Source organism: Punica granatum, chromosome 4, assembly GCF_007655135.1.
Source record: "Punica granatum isolate Tunisia-2019 chromosome 4, ASM765513v2, whole genome shotgun sequence".
Lineage (NCBI taxonomy): Eukaryota > Viridiplantae > Streptophyta > Magnoliopsida > Myrtales > Lythraceae > Punica > Punica granatum.
Window position 1 is genome coordinate 15,189,797 of NC_045130.1, and position 14,854 is coordinate 15,204,650.

The following is a 14,854-nucleotide window of genomic DNA, read 5'->3' on the forward strand; positions in this document are numbered from 1 at the left end:
ACAAGAAAGTAAATAATAAAATGTAAAATATTATATAATAATATATGTGTTTATTTAATTGTGAAGTAAACAATATTAATACATAAGTTCCTTTTTTTCTCAATATGTTGCGAATAAAATAATAAAATTGAATTAATTTCGTTGCATTTAGTTAGTTTATAATTAAGTAATGTATAGATTTTAAATTACAAAGTGGAATAGAATATATAATATTTTAAAAAAATTTATCTACAAAATGGACCGTCTTCTATGAATTGGAACTTTAAATTATATCCGAATTGGATATGTATTTTTTCTTAACAAAATATAGATGTCAATATGCATGAAGTTACTATCATGCAACCAATTTTATATTGATATGTGGGCAGCCCAATATTTTTTTAACATATATCATCTTTATTATTTTATACCTCTATATACAGGTCTCACAACCACATATTTTTCATTCTTTCATGTTTTGTTGTTGAGAAAATCTTTTCTTTATCGATTCTCAACTATTTTTTCTTGACAACACAATTTTCTCTCACAAGTCATAAACAATAGTGTTCCTTCTTTAAGGAAAAAAAAATCTCTACGAGTTTGGAACAAACTATGATTGTATATAGAAAGAAAGTCATACAATTCAAAGAACTATTACGTTATGTTAACATTAAATGAGTAAAGTAAATATTTCTTCCTTTTTTAAATATAAGATGTAATCACTATTTCAATGAATATATATCAATTATATGAATTTCTATATGAACTTTGATAACTTACCATTACTTAATAATAACTAAAAAATATCATTCATATTTATATTTTACAATCTATAATTAGCGAGAATTGGTGACTGTGCGTCTGTGCGTAGCACGGGTCATCTCCCAAGTTTTAACAATATGATATACTCCTACTTGGTGAATAACAAAATTTTCACGTGCTTATTATATATTCACATTTTTCACAATTTTATTGCATTTTATTAACTGATAATTAATTAATATTAATTGTAATCTTATATGTAGATAAGTTTCAAGTTCCTTTCCCATGTTCCAAACTTGCTTTTGCTCGGTCATCCTCGTCGACTTATCCACCGCCTTAACATAACTATCTTTTGTCGCTATAATTTTTCATTCCTAGCTCCCAGTCACGATTTGTAATGTTTATAAATATATTTCAGCAAAAAGAAAGTAATGTTTATAGGGTGATGTTACCTCGGCAAAAACATTCACCATTATTATTTTTATTTTCAGCCGTTAAATCCTTTTATGTAAGATTTAGGTCGCACACTTGTCTTAAACATTTTTTACTTTGAGATTCATCTCTCATAGTGTGACTATCGATATTTTTTACTGGAGATCTTTTCGTCAATGCTTGATTTTGCCCATGAACGAATCGAATCCACTTCGATATCAAAACTGAGCCACAATGTACCGGTTCAATCAAATAGAAAACAATTTAATTACTTTAACCATCTATTCGGCGGAAGAACAAGAACGAAATCCCCAGATTGAAAGTAAAATTCAATTCGGCTTCGTTGTTAATCAGTCTCTCGCCTCCAATCTCTGTTGGCTCATTGGAGTAGAAGTGGCAATTTTTTCCTGCTATTTTGTTTGTGCTCACAACTGCTCATGATTTGTCTTTATCTTTCTTTAATTTTGCCTGGATGGAAGAATTTGATTGATTTGCTAAAGAATTTTAGTGTAATTGTCTGCCTCCGACCGCCAATGTTCTTTTCTCCTGCTATGATATGAACTGATTATTCTTGCTCCTTTATGAATAGCGATTCTCTTGCAGGTCACTGTGACTTTGAGTAAGTCTTAAAAAATGTTTCGGATTCTCAGCATCTTATTGAAGCTCCTCACTCGCTTGGCCAATCAAGGAAAGCGATCGAGAATTTTGTGCATCCTCTCTGATCGCTTGCTTGCAGGGAGCTTTTTAATCTTATTCTTTGAGAGATTTTGTGCATCCCTTCTGATCGCTTGCTTGGAGAAGTCCATGCCGGAGCAGGCTGGCGGCAGAGTGGGGACGGGCGGTGTTCAACGTCGTCGAGATTGAATTTTTGTTCAAATTTAGGGATTCGACCAGGGGCTTGGTTCTTGTCCTTGCACCAAATAGAGTTTGTTTAGTGTTTGTATACATTTGTTTTAATTATTCTTTAAGTAATTAAATTATTTTATATTTTATTGAATCGGTATGTCTCAATTCAATTTAATATCGACGCAGATTTGGCTCATTCAAGAGCGAGACCAAGTGTTGACGAAAAGATGCGTGGTCGAAAATATCGATAGTCAAACTATGAGAGGTGAATTTTAAAACATGTACGGCCAAGATCTTACATAAGGGATCTAACTGTTAGAAAAAATATTGTGGTGGTTGTTTTTACCTACCAATCATGGTAAAATCTCCAAATGTTTATATTTATATAATTGGTGGAATATAGAGTTTCTAGATTTATTCATATGTTATAGTTGTTGATTTCTTATTTTTAATCATTAAAAAGAAATTACTGCATAACGTGCGGATATTGATTAGTAATATATAAAAGTTCAAAAGCGTCCTGCATGCACCACAACTCATTGTATAAAAGGTCGCTCAACTTATTTAATTAATTAATCATTGGACTAAGATGAGTATATTTATGAAAAAAATTTTAAATAATCATATCTCACGATAAGAAAGAACCAATAAAATTTCTATCATTCATAACTTTTATAACAAATAATCGAGTGATTAGTACCAATTCTCTTATTTCGTACGATTTTACTCATGTCACGTGGCGATGTAGAACCATTTTAGAATTCCTCAATATCAATTGTCCGACAGAATTCCCACGTGAAGCACGCGGATCTGCAATTGGATTTATTAATCATCCAATCTCTGAGCTTCCTTGTGGAATTTGTTGGATCCACGGAGAGAGAGTCATAATATCGTGGGACCACATTACTTGTCATCCTTTTAATGAAGATATATTATTTATTGATTGAAACAGCTCGACACTTATTTCACGGAAGTAAGATTTCGAGTTCGAGTCATTATGTATGAAGAAAATTCACATTAGAAGAGCTTTATTCGACCCGACTCAATTAGATTAATCGGAGTCCAATTTGGAAAAAGATATATTATTTGAAGAACTCTTCTTCATTTTATCGTTGATCGACCAATGCTTGGTAGTTATATATTGTACGAGATAGAGGGTAATTCTTTTTTTTATTAATTTTATTATACATCACATGCGAGTTTTGAACTTTTATGATTAGAAATTCGTAATCAGTAAAATTATATAACATTTAATATATATATATATATATATATATATAACTGATTTTGATTGATTTCACTAATAAAATAAGGAAAGAAAGCTACATTAAAGATCACAATGCAACCATATATTGCAAAATAATAAACAATTACTTATTTTAATAAATGTATATCATATGTATAAATATATATTTATATATATTTATATTTTAATGTGAATATTGATACGGTTAGATAGTAATTTTATCTTAATATTAAGGATACACCTTGTAAAAATGCATTATCAGAAATATATATATTTAACATGTCTATATATAAATACATATTAACATATATCTATCATAGTATTGATATTATGTGATTAGATATAAATTTTTTATCTTAAATAAAAAATTCAAGATTATTAAATATTATATAGGTAATAAAATCTTTTTAAAATTTTCAAAAATATTTTTATATCAGTATCTTATCAAAAATAATATTTATTCCATTTTAAAATTTTAAAAATTAGTGATTTATTAAATATTATCAACTACTATCTTATTATAAATACATTATGCTTTTTCAGATTTTCTCATAAAATATATTTTAATTTTTAAAAAAATATTTTTATTTAGAATTATTATAAAAATAAAAAACTGAAAAAATAAAGAAATTCTCGTTCAGTGATCCGAACGTCTAAGACCATATGGCCGGATGCACTATGTCTTTGCTTTATTAATAATAGTCACGGAGCATGTCGTTGCTCGATATAGAACGTGAAACTATTTGGAAAAGCAATATGAGATTGTAGAACTACTAATCAACAGTTAAAAAAAAAAACTTAGACAACTCACCTTCAAGAACCATTAGTGATCAATAATTGACACTCAATCGCAAGTGAAACACGAGAGATGATAAAGATTTCCATAAAGAACTATGAATGAAAAAACTGAGATGGATAGGTCTCTATTTTATATATTTGAAATCCATAATCAAAAGTTGATAAAAAAAATTGAGCATCTCGATAGACTTGCTTTTTTTTAGAGCTCCTATCTAGTAATAGCATTATTTTTTTAGAGTCAAATATGTCAGAATTTACGTGTGGTACTTCCTATTAATAAAGTAATATATAAAAAATCTATTAAAAAAATGATCCAATTTGGTTTTTGAAAAACAAATATTATTCATACCTATAAAATATATGTTTAATATGCTTTTGGAAAAGCTTAGTATGTTACTTAATTTACTATCTATTAAAAAATAAATTATTAATTTATTTTTTGAAAAGCAATTATATCATATTAATTGAAAATAAATGACCAATCTCACAATTTGTCATATATTTAAAAAATTAAAAACTAAAAAATTCGTGAAAATTTCATTTAGTAATCCGGACGTTCTCTGAGGCTATCAGAGTGGGTCCACCATGTTTGCTTTCTCTCTCTCTCTATATATATATAAGTATGGATGGATCTACATTTGTTTTTCGTCGGTGTAGATCTCCAGGACGACTACAGAGACAGTTTCACTTCAGTAATAATGGTTGACATAACGTCACTAAGTAATTTCTCGGTTCACTAATTTGCAAATCAGATTATATATGACTATGAAATTGTAGATGTTATTATATAAGAATATAGAAAAATACCTATCCACGTGAGTAGTAAAACATGCCGAAGTAATAAAGCAAGAGCTTGATCCAGAAGGTGAGTTTGTTGTCCTCGTGTTCTTATAATATTCTGACGTCCGATATATTTTTTTTGTGCACCCTAATATCCGAAAGCTCAAAACCTTGACTAATTCAGTTCAAGCTGGGTCGATCCATTAAGGGGTAAAACTCTCTCAACATAAAATTTCTCCATTCATAAGACTTGAATCCGAGACCTTGTTTAAGGGATACAAACGCCGAATCAATAGAACAAACTCACCTTGGTTGTGACGTCCGAATTTCAGACCACAGTATTAGAACAGAGAAGATAAGCTTATCAAACTAGGGGATGTATCTGTAATCCCGGAAAAAAATTAGGGACGGATGTTGTAATTATATTAATCCAAAACTTGATTTTCACGTGTGTTTATTGTATATATATGTATGTGTAGTAACCTTACAACTCCAGTTTACACATTTGGTCTCGACTGTCGAGAAAATAGAGCGAGATATGGGGAGAGGAGAGGGATCATTGAAAGCTGATGATATAGATCAATTAGAAGAAGCAACCGCCGCAGTGCAAGCGTGGAAGTATGCATTAAGGTTCACGGAGATGGCCGCATTGAAGTGCGTGATCGAGCTCGGTGTGGCCGATGAGATTGAAAGCCAAGGCGGCGCAGCCACACTCTCCCATCTCTCCACTGCCCTCAGCTGCTCCCTGCCTTCGCTTCACCGCATCATGAGGTTTCTTGTTCACCACAGGGTGTTCAAGGCAAGGCGAGCAGCCACCCAAGAGGCCACAACTTACTTGCAGACGGCTCTCTCCCGCCGCCTCCTGAGGGGAGGGGAAAAGAGCATGGCTGCCTTGATATTGTTCGAGGCCACCCCGGTATATAAGAACTTACATATATTTCTCTGGTCCAAGTCACGCCATTACAATACATATATATATATGTGATGTTACATGGTTCTGTAACAGACGATGCTGGCTCCTTGGCATGGACTGAGCGCGCAGGTCTTATCAAAAGGCACAGCTCCGCAACCCTTCGAGGCAGCTCATGGGCAGGATTTGTGGGCCTATACGGCCCAGAATCCAGAGCACAGTAGGCTCCTGGACGAGGCCATGGCTTGCACTGCCAGACTAACGGCAGCAGCAATCATTGGCGGCTGCCAGGATGTGTTTGAAGGTGTTCGAGCGGTGGTGGACGTTGGGGGAGGCAACGGAACCTTCTTGGGGATGGTGGTGAAGGCCTTACCACAGATTCAAGGGATCAACTTCGACCTGCCTCATGTCCTCTCTAGCGCCCCGCATTGGGATGGGGTGGAGCATGTCGGAGGAAACATGTTTGAGAGCATTCCGAAGGCCGATGCTACTTTCCTAATGGTCGGTCTAAACTAACTCATCATCTCCAACATAAAGCGACTATAATTCTGTCATCATCATGATAAATTGGTACTGTTAAGCTAATAGGTACATATATATGTAACATTCGCGTACTATATAGATGACAATTAATGTTATTAATTTAAATAATGTTTTTGGTAAAAAAAAATAATAATAATCATGATGATGCTATGTGCACGTCTCACAGCAAGTGCTCCATGATTGGTCGGACAGCGAGTGCATCCACATACTGAAGAAATGCAGAGAAGCCATTGCCGAAGACGGCAATGGCGGCAACGACCATGGCTCAGATGTGAAGCTGAAGAAGAGTAAGAAGGTGGTAATTCTGGAAGCTGTGCTTGATGATGATTACAATGGTGAGAGGCAGTTTGAAGAAGAAGAAGACAGTGAGTTGCAGAGCTGGAGTGGTATAAGGCTGAGCTTGGACATGGTGATGATGGCCCACACCAACGGAGGGAAAGAGCGGACCCGCTCAGAATGGGCCCACCTCCTCGCTGAGGCAGGGTTCTCTAGTTTCTCCTTCAAGCCCACCTCCGTTATCCCATCGGTCATTGAAGCCTTTCCATGAGCTTGCTTGCTAGGGAATGTCTGCTCATGCTATTCCCTTGGTTGGAACTTAATAATATACCATCTAGTCATTGTACGTACTATCAAAAAAAAAAAGTCAGTTGTGCATCATCGAGATATCGATGATATACCTTTACTTCGCATGTGTGTGAGGATATCATTTATATACGTTTAGCATATGTTGCAATATCACGTTTCCTTCTACTATGGTGAGATTTATCTATTTATGTGAAAAGTTAAATAATTCTCCCTTTTAAGAAATGGTTCCTTGTAATTCTATGTGCCAATAAACGCTGGAGCTAAAAGCTTAACTCCCATTCATGCAGAAGGTTGGTTACATATGTAGTGGATTACATGAAACAAAAAGTATTGAGACATACGGACTAAATCCCCTAAAATAAGAAATATCTCTAACCAACTAAAGTAAGGATATCATACAACTATATCATAGATATACTACGACTCATAATACGCCCCCTGAAGTTGGAGCATGTAGGTTACGGATGCCCAACTTGCACAATAGAAGCGAGAACCGGTCCCTGCCAAGAGCCTTTGGGAATTTGTCGGCTAATTGGAGACGTGTGGAGACATGGGCAATAGAGATGACGTGAGACTGAACGTGTTGGGAGAGAAAGTGACAGTTTATCTCGATATGTTTCATCCACTAATGAAAAATCGGGTTGGCTACAATGTGTAGTGTTGCATGATTGTCGCAATACAGATGCATAGGTTATTGGAGTTGAATACTCGAATCAGCCAATAAACCGCGTAACCATAACCATAATAGCTCGCTAGCGGTGGCAGCCATTGCGAGAAACAATGATTTCTTTCTTCGTCTTCCAAGAGATGGAACTCCCTCTTAATAATACGAAGTAACCTGTGATGGAATGCCAGGTCATGGGACAAGTGGCCTAGTATGAATCACAATATGCCGTCAAACTTAAGGAAGAAGGCTGTAGAAGAATTGCTTGGCCTGTTGCATGTTTAAGATAACGTAAAACTCGAAGAGCTGTGTCCCAATGAGATTGTCGCGGATTCTGCATGTACTGAGAAAGAATGTGCATTGAATAACAAAGGTCAAGTTGAGTGATAGTCAAGTAAATGAGACATCCCATGAGTTTGCGATAATAGCCTGGATCAAAAAAGAAACTACCCCAGTCCTCGGATAGCTTGTGTTACTACTCCATGGGAAATAAAGCAGGCTTACAGCCTAACATTAAGCACTCATGAAGGATTTTGAGAACATACTTGCATTGACTCAAAAATGGACCTGTAGAAGTTTTAGTAACTTCAATCCCAAGAAATTATCACAAAGTAGGTATAACCACACACCCCTACTATAGTCAGTCATCCACTATTGTCAAGAAATAATTTGCCTGAAAAGAGAGGGAATTTTGTATAGCCACCATATAAAATTTGTCGCTGCTGGCCCTCTCCATCACTTCCTCCTTCAACTAGCCGAGCTCAGTTACAACACTCCCTACCTTTCTCTCATCATTATCGTCACTGCTTCATTACTTCCTCTCTCTATCTTGCTGCTTCCTCCGGTTGTTGCTCCTTCCTCCGGTTGTTGTTGTTCCTTCTAGCTCCTTCTAGACACTGCTGCTCTAACTTCACCCTTCGTCCCTCTCCATGACCACTCACACTCCTCATTATGCTTGTTGCTTCCATCCCATTCCTCCCCTCCCCCTTCACACAATCCTGCCACTAACAGTTCCTCCACCTTCTCCTCTTTCGTACCCTCTGACCAGCTCCTCTCCCATGCCACAACATGTTTGTTCGTTCTCCTCCCTCTTTCCCTTTGGGCCACACCTCCATCGGTGGGTGTGGTGACCAGTAGGTAAGCCCTACCACCCCCAAACCGAGAGAGACGCTGTCGAGGGGATTTACGTAATTTTATTATAAATCGAGAAGATGAGTGGAGTAGATGGAGGCGGTTGTGTCGTTGGAGGAACCTGAGGTCGTTAGACCAATGTCGAATGAATGTCAGAGGCTCGGCCATGGGAGCCGAGAATATGAGAGAGAAATTGCTAAGGGAGAAAAGAGACAAGAATATTGGGGCCAAATTTCAAATATGAGCAATATTATGGTCCTTTTAAAAAATAGAGTAAGACCACAAGTCCACGTGCCATTGTTTTATTAGAGTTTCAACTCCATTAACTTCCACATTGGATTCCGTCTACCACATAGGACTCCGTTAACTGCCACATTATTGAAATGGATGGAATCATGGACGGGTAATAGATATGGGACGAAACCAAAGTTGATGCATTTTTGTGAGAAAATAAATAGTTTACACTATATTTGGGAAAACGTGCAAAGTTCATGCTTTTTTTAGCAAATTTTTCTCTTTCATAATGGCCAACCACAACGAGTTCAAGAGAAGCGATTACGTTTGGGTTTAGTCTAATAAAACCCTGGCCATTTTAGCCAGAAACAAATTCATTGATCAATACATACATATATACTAGACTGCGACCCACGCAATATAAGGAAATAAACATAATTTTTTTATTATAAAGGATATAAGTAAGCCTAAAGCAACAAAATAAAAATTATAATAGCTAATAGAACGGTATGAGTAGTTATTTGAGTAAACTTCTTGGTTACCAGACAATGAAGTTTGTTATTGTGTTACATCCTCTTTTAATTAAACTTAAAAATTTAATTTGTAAGTACGATTGGAAATAATATTTATTTATTATATAATGGTGATGCTAATTCTCCTAAGATTTTTTTTGAAATTTTTTTGAAAATATCTCTTTTAATTTAGAATTAATGAATAGTAATAGTAATAATTAAAAGGATAAAAGAAAATAAGTGATGGTTCTGTGTCCTGAGGCGGAAGAGGGAACGGAAACATAGAGAATAGTGAGAGAGACATAATAGGAAAAATGATGTATAAGATTGGTTAAAAAAATTATTAATTTATTCACCCAAAATTATATATTTTTTCTGAATAAAAAATATTTATTTATTTAACGGTTCATAATTTACCATTGTATCTTTTAAATGAAAGGCCGTAAAATAGAAAGATTTTTTTTATTTTTACAGAAAAGGCCAAAGAGACTAGTAGTAATATAATAAAATATAAATCTTACTAAATAATAAAGAGCACAAGTATGTCGAATTTAAAACATTCTGATTCCTAGACAAAATTATATACTATTACGCTGCACTCGCTTTGATTATAAAATAACAAGTAATAACGTTTTCTCTTGTTTTTTATTAGATATTATGATTTATATTTTATTGTATTAGGCCTATTAATCTCCTTTTTAATCAAGAAGTAGGCTATATATATGTGTGTGTCACATTTTTCTTTTATTTTGACCACAAATATGTCACGTTCAAGGATAAAAAGAAAAGACTAATATATGTCACGAAACTACAAAACACGTGGACATGAATTTTTCCATTTGAATTTTGAAATGAGAATTTTTTTTTCTTGGAAGGTAATTCATTTAAAATGAGATTCGTGCTTAAATATTAGTTGTTTATAATAATATATCAATCGATTCAGAATCTGTGAATCATGAAGACTATTGGTTGAAGATTTCAAAAGATGGATCTCAGATTGATCCGGAGATACTCTGGATTTTGTTTTAAGTCACGCCATTAGTTCAATATTTCTGTCTAATCATCAATTAGAATATATAAATATGGCCAAAAAAATCGTAATATATAAATATAAAAGGCCGATAACGATGTTTTGCACCTGCATAGTTTTTATTATTGTTTGTTAGGTAAACATATAACGCTGAGGACAACTAAATCCGAAGGTAGCTAGCTACTTGTTTGTGGGGTTTTACAGTTTTAGTCAAGTTATCATTGTGTTCTGTAATAGTGTAGCGCATAACTTTTCTTTTTTATGTGGTGCCACATTGACGTTCCAACTCGACTTGTTGGGGCCGTTGGCTTTGTCAATTAAAACATTGCAGCTGATTGCATTAGTCAAGGTTGGCTATATGATCTTTACTGAGTTGTCTAGAATAGTTAAGAGTACTGTTATTAGTAAGTGGAGTCTGATGCGGCCGACCCCATTCAAAATCTGGTCACAATAAAGTGCACAAATTATCGGTGAGAGAAAGTAGGTTTTGTGTCCGCTTATTATTCATGGACTTTCCTATATCCCCTTTATTTGCTTGCCCCCCCAATAAAAATATCTCCATTCTTTTAACATATAAATGAGGCCCACGGGTCTAGGATGAGATGACTGGTGGATCCTACTGAGCTCTCTGTGCTCAAGTGTGGTCCGAACTCCTTTCGTTTTGCTCTCGTGCAGAAATTTGATTGAAATGTCTGCACTATATGACTGAAAATTTCATGCAAATAGATAAGGGGTCGTGATCAGAACTTCGGAGTTTTGACTGGTCAATAGCAATTAATTTTTTTATTTTATTTTATGTGATTTATTTTCACATGTATTTCCCTTTATAATTAGTCTAGAAGATCTCTCTGATATCTTATTCTTGTAATCTTTTCTCTTAGCTATTTTCTCTTGTACTGATTTTTGAGTAATGACGAAAATTGAAAAATATGTGAGATTCACGAGTCTAGTGTAAAGATGGAGACGAATCGAAATAGAGACGTATATAAGTTACACTGATGAGAATCGAACCAAAGACCTCTTGATCCCGACTTCTCCTTGTGTCACACTGATTAGGTCTACGAATGATAAAATAAAATGGATTTGTCTTTGGTTCCTTGACCCGACAACGATATACAACGGAAAATCAATTATGAGATCCACTGATGAAGATTGAAATGTCCAAGATGCGCATTTCACAGTGCTACATGCTCATCTTGAAGGGAGTGTTGGAGATAAAATCTTGGCAAATTAGAAATTATAATACTCTAAATAATATCGTGTTGATCAATTAGGTAGTTGATATCTTAAAAATTTTGGGAGATCTATTTTGGATATTATGCTTATATTTCGAGATAATCTGTTTCCTATTTAGTTATGTCATCGAACTTATATATAGGCGGATTCATTATGTAAATCATTGAGTCCTTCTATATAGTTATTATCTTTTACTCCCGTGAATTAGACTTTCAAGCTATCAAGTATCATTCTCTCATTATATATTATATAAAATTTTACATAGTATCAGCACCTCATCTTAACCAGGCCTGATGTGGGATGGTCCGTTATTGAGGTAGCAAAAAAGTGCGCCTCATGTTTAGTCAAACTCAAGTGTGGAACTCGCGATTAGTTTAGTTAGTTTCCCAACCCAAGCAAGAAAGAGGATGCCCAGCTCGTGGTCTAAGGGCGGGTGTTTAAGGGCATGTGACACATGATTGACTGCACGTTGCCATGTGAGGACGTGTATTGAAAGTTGTTAACCCCACATAAAAAATATAGAAAGAAATCATTGGATTTGTAAGAGATTTGATACTATAACATATCAGCTCGAGTTTTTTGGTTAAAGATAGAGTAAAATGCAGTTTGCCCCTTAAACTTTGAGTCCAGAGGCAAAGTGCCTCCCGACCTTTAAATTTTTGTACCATAACCCCCAACCTACTTAAAAGGAAGTAAAGTGCAACCCGTCTACTTTTCCGGTCACTTTTCTGGCCAAAGCTTAAAAAAAAAAAAAAGAACATAGAGAGAGAAGGGAGAAGATGCAAAGGGGGCGCGGTCATCTCTCTGTATCTATGTTCCATGATCCTCTCCCAAGCGGAGTCCAAACATGCTATTGCTCCCCAATTTTCTCTTGTCCAAGGTCACTCTCAAGGATGTGGAAATTATGCATTTTGCAGTTTCAATACTGCTTCATAGTCAGGATGAGTATTTGTTGTGCTAATGTTAACAACTACATGTGAAAATCAGAGTTTTATGCACATTCATCATATGATGTTCGAGCAAGCGACCAAAAGATGAACACCCATACTGCCCTTGTTTTGATTAGGATAATCTCCCGAAATGAGGATCTAAAGTGATGAGCATGCAGATCACAAATAGAGGGGAGCAGTAGCATATATAAGGTGACAATTTTTGGCTTCATCCTTACCAAAACCACCCGTGGACGATATAGGGAGAGACTTGGGGAGCAGTAGCATGTTGGGCCTCAGCTTGGGAGACGACTCACGAGACACACAGAGAGATTTGGGGAGAAAATGGGCGGTGGTCGCGCAATAAAATTATTTTATGAATTATGAAATTAATAAATTAATAGTAAATTAAATTTTGGCCGGAAAAGTGACTGGAAAAGTAGACGGGGTGCACTTTGCTCCCTTTTAAGTAAGTCAGGGGGTATGGTGTAAAAATTTAAAGGTCGGGAGGCATTTTGTCTCTAGGCTCAAAGCTTGGGGGGCGAATTGCATTTTACTCTTAGAGATAAGCCCAATAACTTATAAATCCAGAATTTTACAATTTGCAATTCCATTCCTCATTTCATGAAATTACCACAATTTTAGTTTAATGTAGTCATATATGTATTTTCGACATTATCAATAACTTATATTAGTAATTCGAGTTATTAATATGCCCTCATCATACCTTTTTTTTTCTTCTTTCCATTAAATTTATTACATAATTCTTTTCATACTCAAATACATTGTAAGACAAGCCTATATATATATATATATATATTTATTTATTTATTACATTACATGATGCAAGAGTATTGAAATGTCATGAAGTATAATGCAAGAGAATTTTATGCTATGCGTAAATATAGATATTTAGAGCAACTTCAAGAGTAACAATAAATTCATCATTCCTTTTTTGAGCTCGCAAGAATGAGTTGAGACTTTTTGAGAGCATGCATGAGCAACCTCAAACGACAATATACTTCGTCCTTATTATTATTTTAGCAAATCATTTGTTTTACTTCCCCTTTCTATCATGGACGTCTTCAGATTATCATATCATCATCATCATCTTCATCATATCATATCATAAAATCAGCATAAAATAAGCTAAACTTGATCCATAGAAATGGCAGGCTGGCGCATATCTCTAATTCTTTTTTTTTCAAAATAATATTGTGACTCTCTGCATTGTGTCCTTGTCGGCCCTCTCTTCCTCGCTCTCCATTATTTTTTTATGTTTTTCTTTACATTATTTTTTAATGTTATTATTTTCCATAGAATTTTCATTAAATTAATGAGAAACTAAGAAAAAAAGAATAGATTACCAAAACATCAAGGGAAAATAAATAGAAAATTTCACGGAAAACATACAACTGATTATAAACAACAACAAAAATCTGAGAGTAATGCTTAAATTTTAAACACCGTTCATTTTTTACTATATTTGGAAAAAAAAAGAGTAAAGTCTTTTTTTTTTGGGAAATTAACTCAAATATATATAGTGTGCGTAAATATAAGGAAACCTGCTATAGTGCAATGACTTTGTTTACAGGCCCAATGGGCCGTTCACCACATCTAGGTAGGGTCGGGTCGGGTCATTATGGCTTGCATTTGCAAGGTCCATCCTTAGGGCTTGTCACAGAGCCCAGTTCTCTACGTTGGTTAAGCACCGTGTCACGTTTATCACTAGCACCTATCGCCTCCATCGAGACAAGCGCTTGTCATTGTCAAGCAAAGCGACCTCATCGGACCAGCTCGCCCAATCCAATCGACAATCGTGTTGAACCGTTTTGAAGTGCTCAAGCTCTAGCAGGTCCGACCATACAACGAATAGAAGGAATGAAGCAATCAAAATCTTTTTTTGCGGTTCTCTTAACTATCCGCTCCGATTCTGGTTCATGGGAAAGCCAATCCTCCATATCCATTTGATTTTTTTTTCAATTACAATGAATGTCAATGGGCCTTAGTATAATGAAGTAAAAACTTCAATAATTAATAAAGGGACACGAGTGGTCTTACCAAGTATCGAATCTGAAAGTTACCATATGAAAACTTACACCACCGCATTACACCATTTTTTGATATCGACTTCCATTTTGAATTTTTGTTTCGTTCAATAAGGACTCGGAATCCAAATTTTGTTTCCAGAGGACTTTCTTTTTTTTTCTGAAATTAGTAAAGGAAGCAATCAACAT

General features: G+C 34.9%; 1 protein-coding gene across 1 annotated transcript; it reads left to right on the top strand.

Annotated features, from left to right (window-relative positions):
* Nucleotides 1-5,339: 5,339 nt before the first annotated feature.
* Nucleotides 5,340-7,086, top strand: LOC116203270 (acetylserotonin O-methyltransferase-like). Its single transcript, XM_031534943.1, has 3 exons — nt 5,340-5,759; nt 5,850-6,254; nt 6,463-7,086. Exons 1-3 carry the CDS (start codon nt 5,382-5,384, stop codon nt 6,841-6,843), a joined length of 1,164 nt encoding a protein of 387 aa, XP_031390803.1. The 5' UTR covers nt 5,340-5,381; the 3' UTR covers nt 6,844-7,086.
* Nucleotides 7,087-14,854: the final 7,768 nt, after the last annotated feature.

Bases quoted from the DNA above. Each gene is read 5' to 3' on its own strand.
- LOC116203270 (XM_031534943.1), top strand. From the start codon at position 5,382: ATGGGGAGAGGAGAGGGATCATTGAAAGCTGATGATATAGATCAATTA. The intron at 5,760-5,849 runs GTATATAAGAAC...GTTCTGTAACAG, and splicing joins TATTGTTCGAGGCCACCCCG to ACGATGCTGGCTCCTTGGCA. The intron at 6,255-6,462 runs GTCGGTCTAAAC...CACGTCTCACAG, and splicing joins CCGATGCTACTTTCCTAATG to CAAGTGCTCCATGATTGGTC.